Source organism: Miniopterus schreibersii, assembly GCF_964146895.1.
Source record: "Miniopterus schreibersii genome assembly, chromosome: 3".
In the NCBI taxonomy this organism is placed as follows: domain Eukaryota; kingdom Metazoa; phylum Chordata; class Mammalia; order Chiroptera; family Miniopteridae; genus Miniopterus; species Miniopterus schreibersii.
Window position 1 is genome coordinate 82,557,832 of NC_138103.1, and position 16,594 is coordinate 82,574,425.

The 16,594-nt window shown below is 36.6% G+C and overlaps 1 protein-coding gene across 1 annotated transcript in view; it reads left to right on the plus strand.

The window, feature by feature from the left end:
- MARCHF6 (membrane associated ring-CH-type finger 6) overlaps nt 1-14,250 on the plus strand; it is a 62,605-nt gene extending 48,355 nt beyond the window's left edge. Inside the window, exons 21-26 of the mRNA XM_081131375.1 lie at nt 1,783-1,964; nt 3,552-3,686; nt 4,368-4,457; nt 6,734-6,866; nt 7,906-8,041; nt 10,587-14,250. Of these exons, the coding sequence (XP_080987501.1) occupies nt 1,783-1,964; nt 3,552-3,686; nt 4,368-4,457; nt 6,734-6,866; nt 7,906-8,041; nt 10,587-10,677 (767 nt within the window). The 3' untranslated portion in view covers nt 10,678-14,250. The remainder of the gene's footprint in view (nt 1-1,782; nt 1,965-3,551; nt 3,687-4,367; nt 4,458-6,733; nt 6,867-7,905; nt 8,042-10,586) is intronic.
- The last annotated feature ends 2,344 nt before the right edge of the window (nt 14,251-16,594 follow it).

A 16,594-nucleotide genomic window follows, 5' to 3' on the forward strand; every position in this document is an offset into this window, starting at 1 on the left:
AAAATGACAATTAACCATTGAGTGTAAGGTAGTAAACATATTGCTGAGAAAACTTAGTTTTTGAACTTTGCTCAGTTTTACATTTATCATTTTTATGTTCCATTTTCACGTTTTTATCAGAAATACTAAGAAAAATTTAATAAAAGAGGGAAACCTAGTTTAGTACTTTAATTTGGCAATAAAAGTACTTTTAATTTCATTGAAGATTTTTAACTAAATACTTCCCTGTTAATCCAATCCCACCATCTAGTGGAAAGAATGCAGTTATGTTTAATCATAGAATTACTGTGTCATAGTACACATTTAAGGTGGTGAGGGTGCTCTTTCCATCATAGATTACTTTTTTGTAGATGCAGTTTAATTGTTGATAAGTACAAACTAAAACCTAACCCTGTCCTCTCAAAAACACTTTTGACTAGAAGTATATGAAATATGGAATAGAAAATGGCCTTTGAATTTTAAAAAATCAAACAAAACCTAAAACAAAACAAATAAAAATCTTGGAGTAGAAATATATATCTATATAAACACTAGACATTTTTACATAATTATCAGTGGTGATTATTATATCTTCAAATTAACATGCACGTGTTCATACCATGTAACATTTACATGTACTTATCTTTAGAGGTGAAATTATCTTCCCACCCAAGCCATTTGTAAGGCTGCAAAGTTGTTTATCAGCATTATGTCCTATAAGACTTGACAGTTGAACTGGTTTAGTTTAATTGGAGACAATGTGGTTTCGGTGATAAAGAGCATGTAGACATGAGTTCAAATTCAGCCTCTACCCGTGTGTGACCTTGTTTGGGCAAACTTCTGTTGCTGAGCCTAGATTCCTTAATCTTCAAAATGGAAGTAGTAGCTACATTGAGGGATTGTAAGGAGGATTAATGAAATAGTATATGGAAATTGCTTAGTACAGCCACTAACTCCTTTTTAGGTATTCAAAAATAACAGTTCTATATTAAGGAGAAATCAGTTCATAGAAAAATGCATTGTTAATTTGGGTCTAGCTGTTCTCTCTAGCCTTGTTAAGAAGTAACCATATAAACAACATTACTAAATAAATGATCTTGCCTGAGAGTTAGGTGTTTTCTGTGAGTACATTGTAGAATTTATTTGTAATAACTATCTGAGGCTATTTAGACAACTTTCAAATCTGTTTCCTAAGTTTCAGTATATTTAGATCCTAATTTTTTCCAAGAAAATTAATATATTCTTTGGTTGTTATGTTTTCAAATGTTATTGTGCCCCACTTCTTATTAAAATAAGCTTAGTTTTCTGTCTAGATGAACAAGTCATTTTAAAGAAAATTATTCTAAATTATTTGTAGTGCTTCTAAATATTATAAGTATTGACAGCACAAATAAGAGAAAATAAATTCCCCAACTTTTGTCTTATATTCATAACCATTTCATTTTGTGATTAAAAACGGTGAAAACAACAACCCCCTTAAGCTTTTTCAGTCCTGAAAGAACAAGTAATTGGCATGGCGAGTCAGAATGCATGTCACAGGAGAGTGTATCCTCAGTGATTAGCTGTTTTTTAGTTGTGTTTTAATCAGATAATTGTGTTCTTTAGACTTTGTGAGGTTTTTGGGGTTTTTTTTTTTTTTTTAGATTGTTTGCTTTTAATGAAGACAATGATATATCAAAATATGCTAACTTTTGGCTAATTGCTTTAAAATGATTGAAAATATGAATAAAATAACATTAACATTAAGATTGTAGTTCTCTTTTTGTAGCCAAGCGTCTTATTTATCAGCCTTTCTATTTTCAGTATTTGCTGGCCGCTGGTTAATGTCATTTTGGACAGGGACTGCCAAAATTCATGAGCTCTACACAGCTGCTTGTGGTCTGTATGTTTGCTGGCTCACCATAAGGGCAGTGACAGTGCTGGTGGCATGGATGCCCCAAGGACGAAGAGTGATCTTCCAGAAGGTTAAAGAGTGGTCCCTCATGGTAGGTTTTTCTAATAAAGACTGATCTTGTCTGATAGGATTAGTGGATATTTTTTTAGTTATTTTAAAAAAATCTTTTTACCTTCTTTATCCTGCTAGTGTGTCAAGAGAGTTATTTTTTTAATTATAAGTGATAGTCCTCGAAGACAGTAGCTTTCTGGTTCATTCTAATTAGAAAACTTATTTTGGAGATTGATTCTATTTTTAAGGAATAAGATATTCTGTAGAATTTAAAATGTATTTGTTTAAATAGAAATTTTCTTTAATATTTTTTTCTAAAATTTGATTTTTTGATCTATTTGAATATGTAAAATCTTGATTTCAGGATTGAGTCAGTGCTTTTCATATAAATTGGATTCCTTTAATTACACAGTATATTGCTAATTTGAGAATATCTTGGCTAATGTGAAAGTGTAGTAAGTAATGGAAATTTTTATTCTCAATAAAGAACTTAATTGCCACAAAGGTCGGGGAAAATGTTGCTGTAAGACAGTGGTTCAAGTGTGGCAATTTATTGATTGTAATGTTGGCCATGACTGGTAAAGTATGTTTAGGTAACTGCTTTCATTTGTATAACCAACTCTTGTTTTGTATCTGAATTTGTATTTTGGTTTCAGTGAAGGTTTAATATCCATTTAATATTAATGTCGAAAGGAAAACATAAGAGATTCATTGTATATTATGAGTGGAGGGAGGGGTTTAATTGCTATTTAACCCATAAGATAATGAGATACTTAACTATATTTAAAATACAGAAACCAGCTAATTCTAGTTTTCATTTGATGATCTTTCATATCAATTTGCCATTTAAAGGAACAAGTACTGCGTCTTCATGCACACCATAATTATCTCTGTTGTTGAAACACATGTACTCACGGAGGCTATCTTAAGACAAGCGAGGTCATCAGACATCAAGGCCACTTTAAAGACTGATTCTTTTGTCAAGATTTCATTATGGCTCTTTCATCCCATCTCTTCTTTTCTCTTTGTGTATACTTCATTTTCATCTTACTGCTTTGTCCAAATTCTAGAGCTGCACTGTTGAATACAGTAGCCATGTGACTGATGGCTACCATACTGGACAAGACAGATATAGGACATTTCTAGTATAGTAAATTCTGTTGGCCCACACTGTTCTAGAGGGAGCCACTTGGATCAGCTTGATTATTTACCTCAATTAGGACTATGCAGAGTCCTATACCAGTCCACCCATAGGTCAGCTTGTGGGTGGGTTATCATTGGATCAGAGGCCTGGGACAATGAGTAGCTTTTCTTGGATAAACAAAAGCCTATTACTGAGAATGAGATTGAGTAAAACAGCACACCCACCTAGTTAATATATGTAATAAAATGAAATTTCTATAATTTTGTAGCAGCAAAGCATAGTAATATTCACATTTTTGTTATAGCTTGAGCTCTTATAGTTATATATTCAAGTCTCATTTAAACATGTAGCATAAGGTGTGTGTAAGTTGTTTAAGGTAATATATTCATTCTGTTAGACATAAGGTCAAAGAAAAAAAAAAGCCTTCCAAATGGAATGAAGAGTTGACTCTCATTAATGACATGGCCTCTGGTTTCCTAATAGATAATGAAGACTTTGATAGTTGCGGTGCTGCTGGCTGGAGTTGTCCCGCTCCTTCTGGGACTCCTGTTTGAGCTGGTTATTGTTGCTCCCCTGCGGGTTCCCTTGGATCAGACTCCTCTTTTTTACCCATGGCAGGTAAGTGCGTGTCTTTTGCACATGATGCTTCTGTACAGATTTGGCATCAGACAAATCCTTAATTTTTAAAGTGATTTTAAGCAGTTTGTTTAGAAAGACTCTTTAATTTTTTCTATTTCTGGAACCTTTGTAAAATTGATTAAATAATGCATTTTAATCTATGGCTTTCAAAGTTTGTAGGTTATATAAGTCCTTTCGACCTTATTTTATAGGTTAAAATGTCACTCACTATTCACTGAGGCTTCACCAATGTTTAAACATACAAACCAACATGTGTTGATCTTTAGGCCAAACGTGGCTCCACATGTTGACATAATCAGCTCAGCTAAAGCCAGTAGAACAGCCTAAGAGTGGTTTGATGAAATAAAATCATGGCACTATTTTATTTATTTGCTCCATGAGATCTCCATTAATGTTCATACTTTTCCTCTTTCTCTCGGAAAAATAATGTAGATTTCTGAAAGATATAAGAATGATTTTTGATAGAAATATTGAACTTGAGGTGTTGAGGAAAAAAATTCCCTGTATTTTCCAGCATCTGTTAGTCTTCTGTAAAACTCTTTAATCATCCTGTAGGACTTCTGTTTTGAAATGAAATAATTAAGAAAATTATATAGCCTCTATGTTGGGTTTATTGCTAAAAAGAACAACCAATTTGTTAAATATTTTTTATTAACCTAGGACTGGGCACTGGGAGTCTTGCACGCCAAAATCATTGCAGCTATAACATTGATGGGTCCTCAGTGGTGGTTGAAAACTGTGATTGAGCAGGTAAGCAAAATCATTTTTCAGAAAAGGCTGGGAGTAATAGTGATTACGTTTAGCTCATGGGACTCATTTTTCAACTTTTCTGAGTTTTCTATATTTCTTTACTGAGCATATATAACCCTTTTTTAAAAAGGAGAAGTCAATTTGCTCTTCTTTCACCATGAATTTTCATCATCCACTCTTAAGAGTTCCCTTCTTTGAAGGTTATCCAGTAGCTTAAAACACCTAGAACCTTATCCAAAGTAAAGGCAAAAATTAGCATATGTGCCTTTTTTCACGGCAAGAGTTCTGACGCAGGCTTGTTGTTTAGGTTTCTAAACCTGTAATAGGAAAAAAGGTATTGTTCAAGGCAGTAAATAAAAGGCAGAAAAAATAGATTAAAAAAGCAGAGCTGTTTGGGAATATTCTAGCTATGTAGCACCTAAGAGTATTATATTGTGGAATCATCAGATAATTTGGTCATTGTGGTGATAAAACCTTGAAAAAGAGATTGTGTTTCTGTATTCTGATAATAAGATTAGGAAATACACAATTCATTTTAGGAAGATTTCTATCCAAATTAGCCAACATAACAGATTTTGGCACTTATTTAAGTTTATGTATGTATGTATGTATTTATTTATCTTTCCTCACCTGAGGATATTTTTTCCATTGATTTTTAGAGAGAATAGAAGGGAGTAGGGAGGGAAAGAGAGAGAGGAGAGAGAGAGAAACACTGATGTGAGAGAAACACATCAATTTGTTGCCTCCTGCACTGGGGCCAGGGATTGAACCTGCAACCCAGATACTTCCCCTTTACCAGGAATGGAATCTGCAACCCTTTAGTTCGTGGGCCAGTGCTCTAACCACTGAGCAATTCCTGCAACCCTTTAGTTCGTGGGCCAGTGCTCTAACCACTGAGCAATTCCGTCCAGGTGGTACTTATTTAAGTTTCAGTTATCTAGAAAATGTTCTTGTGGAAAATCCTCTTATCCTTACCCAGTGCCAAATACATAAGGTGTTAACAGTTCTGTAGCAGTAAAGGTACACCCCCGTTTGATGTATAGGAAATAAAGGCAGTAGTTTTCAGCCCAATCTGCATAAGAAAATGGTCAAAAAATTCCTTTAGCTGGAGATTTGTGGGGATGGAGAGAACCAGGGACTTGCTGTGAGTTTGTATGCATCTCTCAAGTGCTGGCTTATTCTGTAAGTTCTCTAAAGTGAAGTGGATTGTGGGGTACATGGCAGCATATCCATCTGTTCATGGTAGGGGTGCGGGCCACTCCATTCTAGAGTCTCCAGGTAAGACTCCTTTGCCCTTGCAAAGGAGTATGGAGAATAAGGGTTCAGTCACAGCTGGAGGCTGTGAAACATTGTTGATCTTTGTAATATTTTGCTCTCTGATGCACTTTCCTCATACATATGTGTAAGTTTAAAATGGCTGAGAAACACTGGGATGCCTTCTGTACGACTGTAGACGCTTTTGGGTTAACCAGGTTTCTTTGGGATCAGAAGCTGCCTGTGGGGGGTTAAGCCAGTTTGTCCTTGTCTCTGGCCCTCTCCTTGGGTGGGGTGAGTTGTACCATGAGGTGTGGCTGTGGGCTAGGTAAGGTAGAAGTGCTGGGAAACAAGAACAGCGCTCTAGCCTTTTACCCTCCTCTGCGCACCATCGTTATCTCCCCTATTTCCAAGGTTTCCCACTTTCTTCTGTTCTTTCCTCTGCAGTACTGTCCAGTAGAACTTCCCGGGTAACGTTATGGAAATGCTCTAGACATTTTTAAATTAAAAAATATTCATTGTAGAATTCTTTTATACTACATTTTTACATAAAATACTTTTGGTTTGTTAAAATTTGAGTTATGCAAGTTTTTCAGAAATATGTTCAACATTTTGTTTATAATGTCTTTTATATTCAGATAAAATGAATGCAATCTTAAGTAGTAACAGATGACTTATGAAGTTACTTCAAGTTAATGTGGTCTTAAACTAATATTATTGGACTTCATCTGGTATTGTATAGATCAAGGCTAGTATAATTATGATTCTAGATTAGTGTCTTATTTATCTCTTAGCAGAGTTAATTGCAACGTGTAAGGAGGTAAATGCATTTCTTTAAAAACTTGTGGGCACCACTCCTACGTTTGTGTTCCAGAATTTTCCTTGACTTTAGAAAAATAACCAGTTTGAATCCTTTGGGGCTGGTAGATTCAACTCTGCTGCATGGATTCGGTAGATCTTGTTCTGTTAACTTGGAGGAATTGTTTTGTATCCTTGTTCTGATATTTCCCCCCATTTTCCAGGTTTATGCAAATGGCATCCGAAACATTGATCTTCACTATATCATTCGTAAACTGGCAGCGCCTGTGATTTCTGTTCTCTTGCTTTCCCTGTGTGTACCTTATGTCATTGCATCTGGTGTTGTTCCTCTACTAGGTGAGTAATGCTGGCTGGAGAACTTGAGAGAGCACCTTTATTGACATTGTTACATTATTGTTACTTCTGGTATTGTAGGTTGGCTGGCCCCAAATGCTTTATTTGTAAATATAAATCCAGCTAAAACAATGATTTCGAAAAACCATTTTTCTTAGATTTGACTACTCAGAGCAGGATTAAGAGGATCATAATAAAGCCTTTGGTACAGTTTTTTTCTCTAGACAGGTGAGAAAGTATTGACATTTACACTCTCCCCAAAATAGGCAGGAACAGATTTCCTTCAAGTTGTCTTCTGATTAGAAGTGCTGTGATCACATACTTATAAAATTAAGGACATGTTATAATTAATTTTAAAAATGTTCTTTAGCATAAAAGGAAAATCCAAGAGGAGATGCTAATTTGTGACACTTCATCAACTAGAAATGATCCATTTTGTACTGAAGAACCCTCACAGGACCTTAAACCCAGCATGTGTTCAAAATTATAAGCATGAAGTTTTCCTCTCCAAATCTTTTTCTTCTGAATTCACTCACACTGACTAGTGCTATCATCCAACCAGTTGCATGAGTCAGAAACCTTGAAGAACATTCATGTTACCTGAGGCTCTGATCTCCATACTCGAATGGTCTTCAAGTCCCACTGACACGACCTCTGGAACCCATTCTCTGATTTCTGGCACCCTTCACCATTGCTTGCTGAGCTGCACATCGTCTCTCACGTTTAACATCAACAGCCTCCTGTCTAGTTTCCTTGCTCGGCCACAATGACCTTTCAAAACAATGAATCTCATTGTTTCTTCTTAGTGAACAGCCTGTCTTTGGTTCCTCTGTGGCCTTTAGAACATAATCCAGCTCCTAGGCTTAGTTCAAAGGTTCCTTCTCATGCTCCAGTTTGACCTCACTTGTTGCCTCACTTCATTTCATATGCAACAAGTTTTAGTTAAGTACCACCAACCAGTCCCCTCTTCTTAGTGAAAGGACATCTTTTTATTTCACTGCCGTTCCATATACACTTAGAGTTTTCCTTTTTGGTTTTATAGGTGTTACTGCGGAAATGCAAAACTTGGTCCACCGGCGGATTTATCCATTCTTACTGATGGTTGTGGTGTTGATGGGGATCTTGTCCTTCCAGGTCCGCCAGTTTAAGCGCCTTTATGAACATATTAAAAATGACAAGTAAGTCTATACTTCCATTCATCTAGCCACTCTTGTTAAGACTTCTTATTTGTTAATATTTGTGTCTAATGTGATAAATCACAGGAGGGAAAATTGCTCAGATTCTGGAGGTAGAATTAATAGAATTTGGTAACAGATTGGATGAGGGTGTGAAAGAGAGGGTTGTCAAAGACACTATTGGGCTGAGTAACTGGTAATATGGAGTTGTCATTTATGGAGATCAACGATTTTCAAACACTGTACTGCAGGAATTTTTGAAACATACAGTACCTGACTATTTAGTCAGGGGCACTGACCTCTTTTCCCTTAGATTGCCAAATAAAAAAATGACAACAGCCAACATAACAATAGCCGTTTGGTGTGAATGAATAAAAATTATACCTATTTTTCTTGTCAGATCGGCAAAAACTTTAATGTATTTTTTGGTGTACTGCAGAATTTTAGTAATTAGTTTATATGTGCTGTGAGATGAAAAAGGTTGAAAATCACTGATATACATACATGAAAAGACTGGGAGAAGCTGGTTTGGGGAGGAAGATTTTTTAATGCCCATTTCACATAGTTTTCAAATGCTTTGATCTGACAATATATTAGTTTGAGATAAAAAGAAGCCTACGTTAAGAATTAGCAATAGCCCAGCCAGGCGTGGCTCAGCAGTTGAGCGTTGACCTAGGATCCAGGCGATCGGGGTTCGATTCCTGGTCAGGGCACATGCCCAGGTTGCGGGCTCAATCAATGACTCTCTCATCATTGATGTTTCTCTCTCTCTCCCCCTCTCCCTGAAATCAATAAAGAGATATTAAAAAATAAATAAATAAAAGCTTTAAAAAAAAAAAAGAATTAGCAATAGTTGCCTGAGCCTTTCTTGCAATCCAGGGCCATTAGGTTACTCTGACCACTCCTGCAAGGTTATGCAAAAGTGTCGAGCCCTCTGTTTTGAGGAAACCGTGACCTCACCTCATTGAGAGACTGAGGATAGCCAAGGATAACAGCTTCTGTGGATAACAGCCATTTGACTTTCCATGTCCTTAACTGAAGGCTGAGTCTTACTCTGCTTCAGTGGTGTCTAGCAAAAAAAGTGAATTTATAACTATACATGGTGGTTTGCCCAGTAGAGTCCCAGTTTATACATGCTACCTTTGTGTTGTTATTAACAGCACCCCCAGTTTGGACAACAAATTATATGCTCACCTTATTTACTCTGAGGACTTGTAAGAGTAATATATGTTTTTGTAATGCATCTTTTTATTGATTTCAGAGAGAGGAAGGGAGAAGGGAGAGAGAGAGAGAATCATCAATGACGAAAGCCGTCATTGATCAGCTGCCTCCTGCACTGCCCCTGCTAAGGATTGCGCCCACAACCCAGGCATGTCCTCTGACTAGGAATCGAACCCTGATCTCCTGGTTCATAGGTCAGTGCTCAACCACTGAGCCACGCTGGCCAGGCAAGAGTAATATTTTTAAGAATGAAATTCAGATTGTTCAAGACTTCTCCAAAGCATTTACTGACAGTAGAAAACACAAGTGTACTTTTAGTTGGTCAGGGTACAGAGTTCTGTCAAACGTGAAAGAAGGGGGAGGGAGTTTCAGTGATAAAAGTCTGTTTTCTCACTTCACTTGTTTTGGCAAGGTCTTACTAGGCACTCCTTGATCTGTATTGATGCTTCCAAATGGTACGGTACTTGCACACTTGTACCCCAGTCCCCTCCAGCTCGTTGCCATCAGTTTTGTCACCCACTGGCTTCCAGGGGTCAAGCTCCTCATATTTAGTGAGGGACATCACTGCTTCTTTTTGGCAATTCCTGCCCATGTCATGGGGATGCAGTTTCCTGGTGGAAGAACTCCAGTCTTGTCATTTCAACCACAATTACTTCTGTCTCTCTCTGCCATCCTGCACTCTTGGCCATAACCTCCCCGTTAGCATGTCACATGAGTAGGAAAACTTCATATTCTGCTCTTGGACCATAACCCCCTAACCTTCTGTCATGTGCATACACTCACTCCTCTGCCATCTCCCCTTTGATACCATTGAAATCATTGTCCTTTGATAACGTCTTTCCTTTAGAACTAGAGCTGTTCAGGTTCTACTGGAAAAGGTAGGGTAGGTTCTACCTACCCAGCTTTCTGATTATTGTATTTCCAGTCTTTTTCTTCAGATCTGCCCACTAAGCTACTTTATAAAATACTATGCATACAGATAAATCTCCTGCATAAGTTTACCTTACCCTCCTCTGGCGTCTCTGAGTGTATGAGTTCATGAGAAGCCCTAATCTACAAACAGGAGCATGTGCCCCATTGTACACATCTGAGGCCTTTTGACCTTTGCCACTCAGGTCTTCCCACACATCTGCCCCTCTCTATAAGGTGCCTGCTTTTGTGCCTTTGGCAGGTGTTCATTCTAGACTCCCCTTCTATCGAACTAACCATGGAAGTAGAAGTGAAGTGATCTGATTTGCATTTTTAAAAATGTGTCACTGCTTTTTGGAAGAATATTTTAATATGTAAGATCATATAAGAGAGTAACCACTCTGCTTTTACATCCTAGGTACCTTGTGGGCCAACGCCTTGTGAACTATGAACGGAAATCTGGCAAACAAGGCACGTCTTCGCCACCTCCACAGTCGTCCCAAGAATAAAGTGGTTGTCTCGACTACCTTGACCTTCCCCTTGCCTTTACGTGTCCTTTTCTGTGGACTTCTCTCTTTGGAGATTTTCTCCAGTGATCTCTCAGCATTGTTTTTAAGTTAAATGTATTTGACTTGTGTTCTCAGCATTTGGAGAAAGCAGCAGGTTAAGTTGCTGCCTTCCTGCATCTTCTGACATCACTGCTGTCTGAGATCTGTATATGTGTAAATAGAAGTTCCTGGATACCCTAAAACCTTGGATTAAACAGAATGTGCATTGTACATCTTTAAACAAATGTATATTAATTTATTAAATCTAGTTGTCACTTTATTTTGGACCTGCTGTGATTTTGACAGGAAACGTGCCACAGAGCCACAGTGCAGAGGTGAGACTTGTCTCTTGGAGCACAGTGTCATGGTGTTCCTAGCAGTTCTTATTAAGGGAACTGGACATTCTGTCTTGGCTGTTGAGACCTTACCAAGAACGTAAAAGGAAACAGAAATCAGCAGTGGAATGTCTGTGGTAAGAAAACATGAACTTTGTGCTTCACTGTCAATCGTTTTTGGAAGTTATTTTGTATAACACCAAAGCTGTTGTACATTTTCTACTGCCTGATTTTTTTCATGTGTCTGTGTTTGTACTATTGTATAGTATCTTGTGCTAGGTGAGGAAATTATTTTTAATTTTGATAATTTAATATTCCTAGTGATTAGCATTGGGAGTTGGGTTTCTGTGCTTGTTAGGGGCATGCCTATACTTAGAGGGAAAAAAGTCCAAAAGATTTTCATTCTCACCCTCCTTTTTCCCACACACAGCTCCCTTTTTTCTGTTTTGGCAGCAGTGGCCAAAAGTCATGCAAGGTCATAAGTCTTACAGAATAACATCACCAATGACACTGCATCTTACTGGAGTTAGGACGTATTGAGGTCTTCCTTAAATGTAGACGTGGTTTGTAGTCTGAGATCGACAGCATTAGAAAAGACTGGTTAGAACACAGTCCTGCTGATTAGTGCATCATTGGGTAAGGATTAGGGAGTACATTTCTCCTAGTTTTCCATGAGTAAATCCCAAGGTTTCCAAAGCTTTTTGTTTACAGAATAAAACTACAAACAAAACCAACTTGATTTTATTTGTTCAGAAGGAATCTGGCTGAGTTGGCAGTTTAATAGAGGAGTGCTATAAAAATCTCAGAGAACTGAACACACAAACTTGGTTTCCCTTATAACCAAAGCTTCAAGTAGAAATTGAGAGAAATAAAACTGTTGGGCACATGATCCAAGTATTTAATGTACTTGTCCATGTAATGTCATGGCTTAATGTAAGGATAGTATTTGTTTTATAATAATAACCTAAAAGTTCTCAGAGAAAATGAACAGCATATGTCTTCAGAAACCATACAAGAATTTCCATTATAGTATTAAAACCCATAGACTCAAATCTGAGGATTTTTAAAATATGAAAGTCAGCCAAACATAAGCTACCAAAATCTAAAGCAACATGTTCTGGTTGTTTTATAATTCAACAGTTTTTCCCAAAGTGGTAAGCAATTACTTTACTCTATTTTAAAACATCAGTATAAAAAAAAAAAAAAAAAAGCTTGACATAGGATTCAGTGTTACACTTTTTGGCACTTTGCAGTAGGCCTTTCTTGTATTTAAAATAAGGTCTTTGAGAGCTCTGCCTTCACTTAGAAATTTACAGTCCGACTGTAAAAAATGAGCATTTTAAAACATAATGCCACCTGTCATGCTATATGTCTATACGAATAGAGAAATACACCATCAAATTTGGCATATAACTTGATTATATTAGCTTAGGTTTCTTTTTTAATCTGTCAGAGAATTTGTAGATCTTGATATAAAGTCATTGGAACATTTATCTGTTTTACCACAAAGATATAGGCAGATACCACAAAAGATTAAAAACTGTTATTCTACAAAATTTTAAATGAATCTTATCAGATATTTTGTAAACTTACATATATGAATGGCCAAGCAGTTGCCCTCCATTTCACTTGCAGATAACTTTATCTTAATGACTTCCTCTAGTTTTAAGTTGCGCTTTGTCCTATTTTCAAAAAGATGAGTACTTTCATAAGGAAAGCATCTGTTGGCAAACTATTTACGTGGGTAGCATCAAGATTTTATTAACCAGTTGTCTTACAGATATTTAAAATCTCTAGTTCATAAAGTGCTAGTATTGCTGCCCTACATGTAGAATTTATTTTTAATGATAGTTTGCTTCATTTTACATTGGGTTAAAATAGTCTTCAAGGAAGTTAATTAGGAAAGAAGACCTTTTTGCTTTCCTTTTACTGTTTATAAAGTAAAGACAAATCAACATTTAGGGTTAGTTTTACATGACCAGTTACCAAATGGCCATAGGATGAGGTGTGCAGTTGTTTATTATTAGCAAATTATGTTTGGTTTTTAAACTATTGAGTACTCGAAGTTGAGATGAAAACTGAAGAAAAATGCCAATGTGAAGTTTGTGTATAGCTAGCTTTAAAAAAGCTACAACATGTTCTTAGGTGATCTTTTCCTGTTAGTTTAGTTCTTTGGAGAAACAGTCGGGATTGGACATCTCAATTCAGATGTAAACAAAAGTAATTTTTATTTTAACATTTAATATAACTGTTGTTACTGTGGATTCTTGTCTTGTGTTTTTTTCCCCTTGCCCTTTTTCAAGTAATAGAAAGTAACTTTTTCTCAAATGATTTGATCTTAGATATGTAATTTCTGTATTGGCAAAATGCTATCAATTAAAGTGTAAGTCTTGAATTTAGGTTGAAATGATGACTTTTTAAAACAATACAAAGAAGCACTGGATATTTTCTCATTGTATTGCATTTACACACACACACTCACACACGAGAACGGTAGCGCCAGTATAGGAACACTGGCACAAAATTCACAAATTAGCTGCTTATTCTCAAGTTCAGGATTATTTTAAGCTCTTTACGTACTGTGATAAGTTTTTACATTGTAAAAGTAAATGATTATGTTTAAAATAGTCCTTTAGAATGGTACCTAATGAGTCACAGTTAAAAAAAAGACAAAAATAAAATGCCTTACCACTGAAGTATTATTAAAAGCCTCATTTATGGGGATTCTCTGACTTTCTGGAGCTGTCTTGGATCTTTTTATTTAATTTGCTCCCTCAGATGTTTTCCCTTCAGCCCATTTACTGCCCTATGTCTTGTGTTTTGTTTTTTTTTAATAGCCAGCATGAGCAAGGGCTACTTTCAAATAATCCCTGGCAATATTTCAGCATTAATACAGCATGAAGATAAGACAGAATGTATCTGTTTTTGTTGCCACCTGTTTCTTAAGAGTGCCTCATTTTTAGTCATGGAAGTAATACAGTACTTTAAATATGTAATGACTGTAAAGCCTGGGCATGACTACCATAGACGCTAAATAGAACACTTTGTTATTTGGGACGCCAATTTTCTATTAAAGCGAACACCTTAGATACCCAGACCAATTTTATGTATATATTCTGAAATGCTCCCTTTTTTATGTGGCCATTTGTTGTCTTCTGAATTGAGAGAACAAAATTGAATAAAGTGAATGTTAGTTGTAGCCTAGTTTTTTTCATTGGTTTTTGCTTCATTGTAAGATTGCTACAAAATTACAGAAATGTGTATGATTAGCATCAATAGGTAACGCAGCTATTTTTAACATAATTATAGAAGAAAAAGAATTCACTCAAGTTATGTGTGATGACGACCCCTCTGTTCCAATTATAAATTTAAAATGATAGTTGCAAAGGCCACACCCTCCCCTCCCCCTCACTGTAGTAATAGACTGTCTTCACCAGGAAGAATAAAGCCCCTCATCTGTGCTGCCCACCTCTGTGCCTCAGCTATAAGATTGGAATGTCAGAGCTTCACCAGGTTGCTTCTTTTAGGTGGATATTTGGATAGAGTAAAATCAAATGTTTTTATGTAATTGACCTTAAGTCTCAGAAAAAAGGATTGCATGAGGATTTTTTCCTCCTAAGTGTTCTGTATGAAGAGATCCTTTTGGTTCTAATTTTTGTTTGTTTCTAGGTTCAATATTTTCTATGATTGTTTTTTCCTTTTTGAATTTCTTGGGGGTGATGGTAACAAAATTATGCATGTTTCAGGTGCACAGTTCTACAAAGCATCATGTGTACTCTGTACTGTTCACCACCCTAAGCTAAATCTCCATCCATCACCATTTATCCCCCTTATGATTTTTTTAATCAAGTGCATTTTTATTTTATTTTAAATGTGGTGGTAGGTGAAATACAGTTTGAACTATAGAGCATCTTTAATCTCTGAAGTTGAAATTTTACAGCAAAGGAAATTGCATGGTGAATCTCACAAAGGGACCATTAATACCCCCGTCCCACCCTGAAGTTTCAGCCCTTCTTGTTGCAAACATAGAACCCATACCACAAAGTGGATTAAGGGTCTGAGGAGGTAACATTCTCCCCTCCTACCCCCCCCATGTTGTTCTGGTGTCTGTTTTGTTTCCCCTGACTGTACTTAACACTGTAGTTGAATGACATATGGGGTCTGCCTTCGAGGAGCAGTTAGAGTGGGAAAGAACAGAAAAATGAGCAAAAGATTCTATTAGACGAATAAAATGCCACGAGCAACATAGAGAAAGGATCTACCTGGGGGAAGTCTGTGATGACCTAGGTACGTCCTTAATTACTCTTTGGTATATACAGGCACCCTCCCCCAACACCTCCACAATTCCTCTTTCAACTTCCTGCAGTCTACTTCCACTCAGTCCCACACTTCACTAAAACCGTCCATATGTCCACAGCCAGTTACCTGGTGAAGGTCCCTTTTTGCACTTTACATTGTTTAATCATCTTTCTGAAATTTTATTTCACGTAGGTAACAGTGTTGTGTCTTTCTGCTGCTTGTTCTTCCAGTAACTTCTGTTGGGCAAGAAGCTTCATGCCAAGAAGCCCATTCATTCACTTTTTTTTGCCCAAATGGATGAACCCCTTCTGCTGGCTGCACAAATCCATTGGTCTGATGGAGCAGAATAGAGGGTCCAGAAATAGGCCCACATGTATATGGACAGCTGATTTTTGTCAAAGGTACAAAAGCTGAACAAGTGGTGCTGGAATAATTGGACATCCAGATGCAAAAATTAAAAATTGATCCATATATCAACATGTGCAAAAATTAACTCAATATGGATTATAATCAAGTATAAAACTCCACACTGTATAACTTCTAGAAGGAAAAAAAGGAAAATGTTCAGCCTTGGGTTAATCACAGATTTAGATAGAACCGCAAAAGCAGTCCATAGAAGAACAATTTGATAATTGGATTTGATCCAAATTGAAAATAAAGAAAATACCTGCTCTTTGAAGTATACTGCTTAGAGAACAAAGACAAGCCATGGAGTGGCAGGAGATATTTGCCAAACATTTCTGAAAAAGGACATGCATTCAGGATAAAGAAGTCTCAAAATGCTATAGTAAGAAAACCTATTTGTCGATTTTAAAAATGGGTAAAATATTCAGAAAGACTAAGGATGGTATACAGATGGTAAAGAAGCACATGCAAAGCTGTTCATCATTAGTCATCAGGAAAATGCATATTCAAACCTCAATATGATACCACATCTATTAAAAAGGCGAAAACTGAAAATATTGATAGTACCATGGGTTGATGAGGTTGTAGAGGAACTGGGGCCCCCACCCATACTCTGCTGGAGGGAACATAAAATGGTACAACTACTTCGGAAAATAGTTGAACATTTCTTAAAAGTTAAAATATGTACTTACCACTCCTTAGTAATTTACCAAGAAAAGAAAGTGTAAGTCCATATGAAGACTTGTACATGAGTGTTCATAGTACCTTTATTTGTAATAGCCCAAAGATGGAAACCTTGTGCCCATCAACAGGTGAATGAATAAGTGATTATCAATACA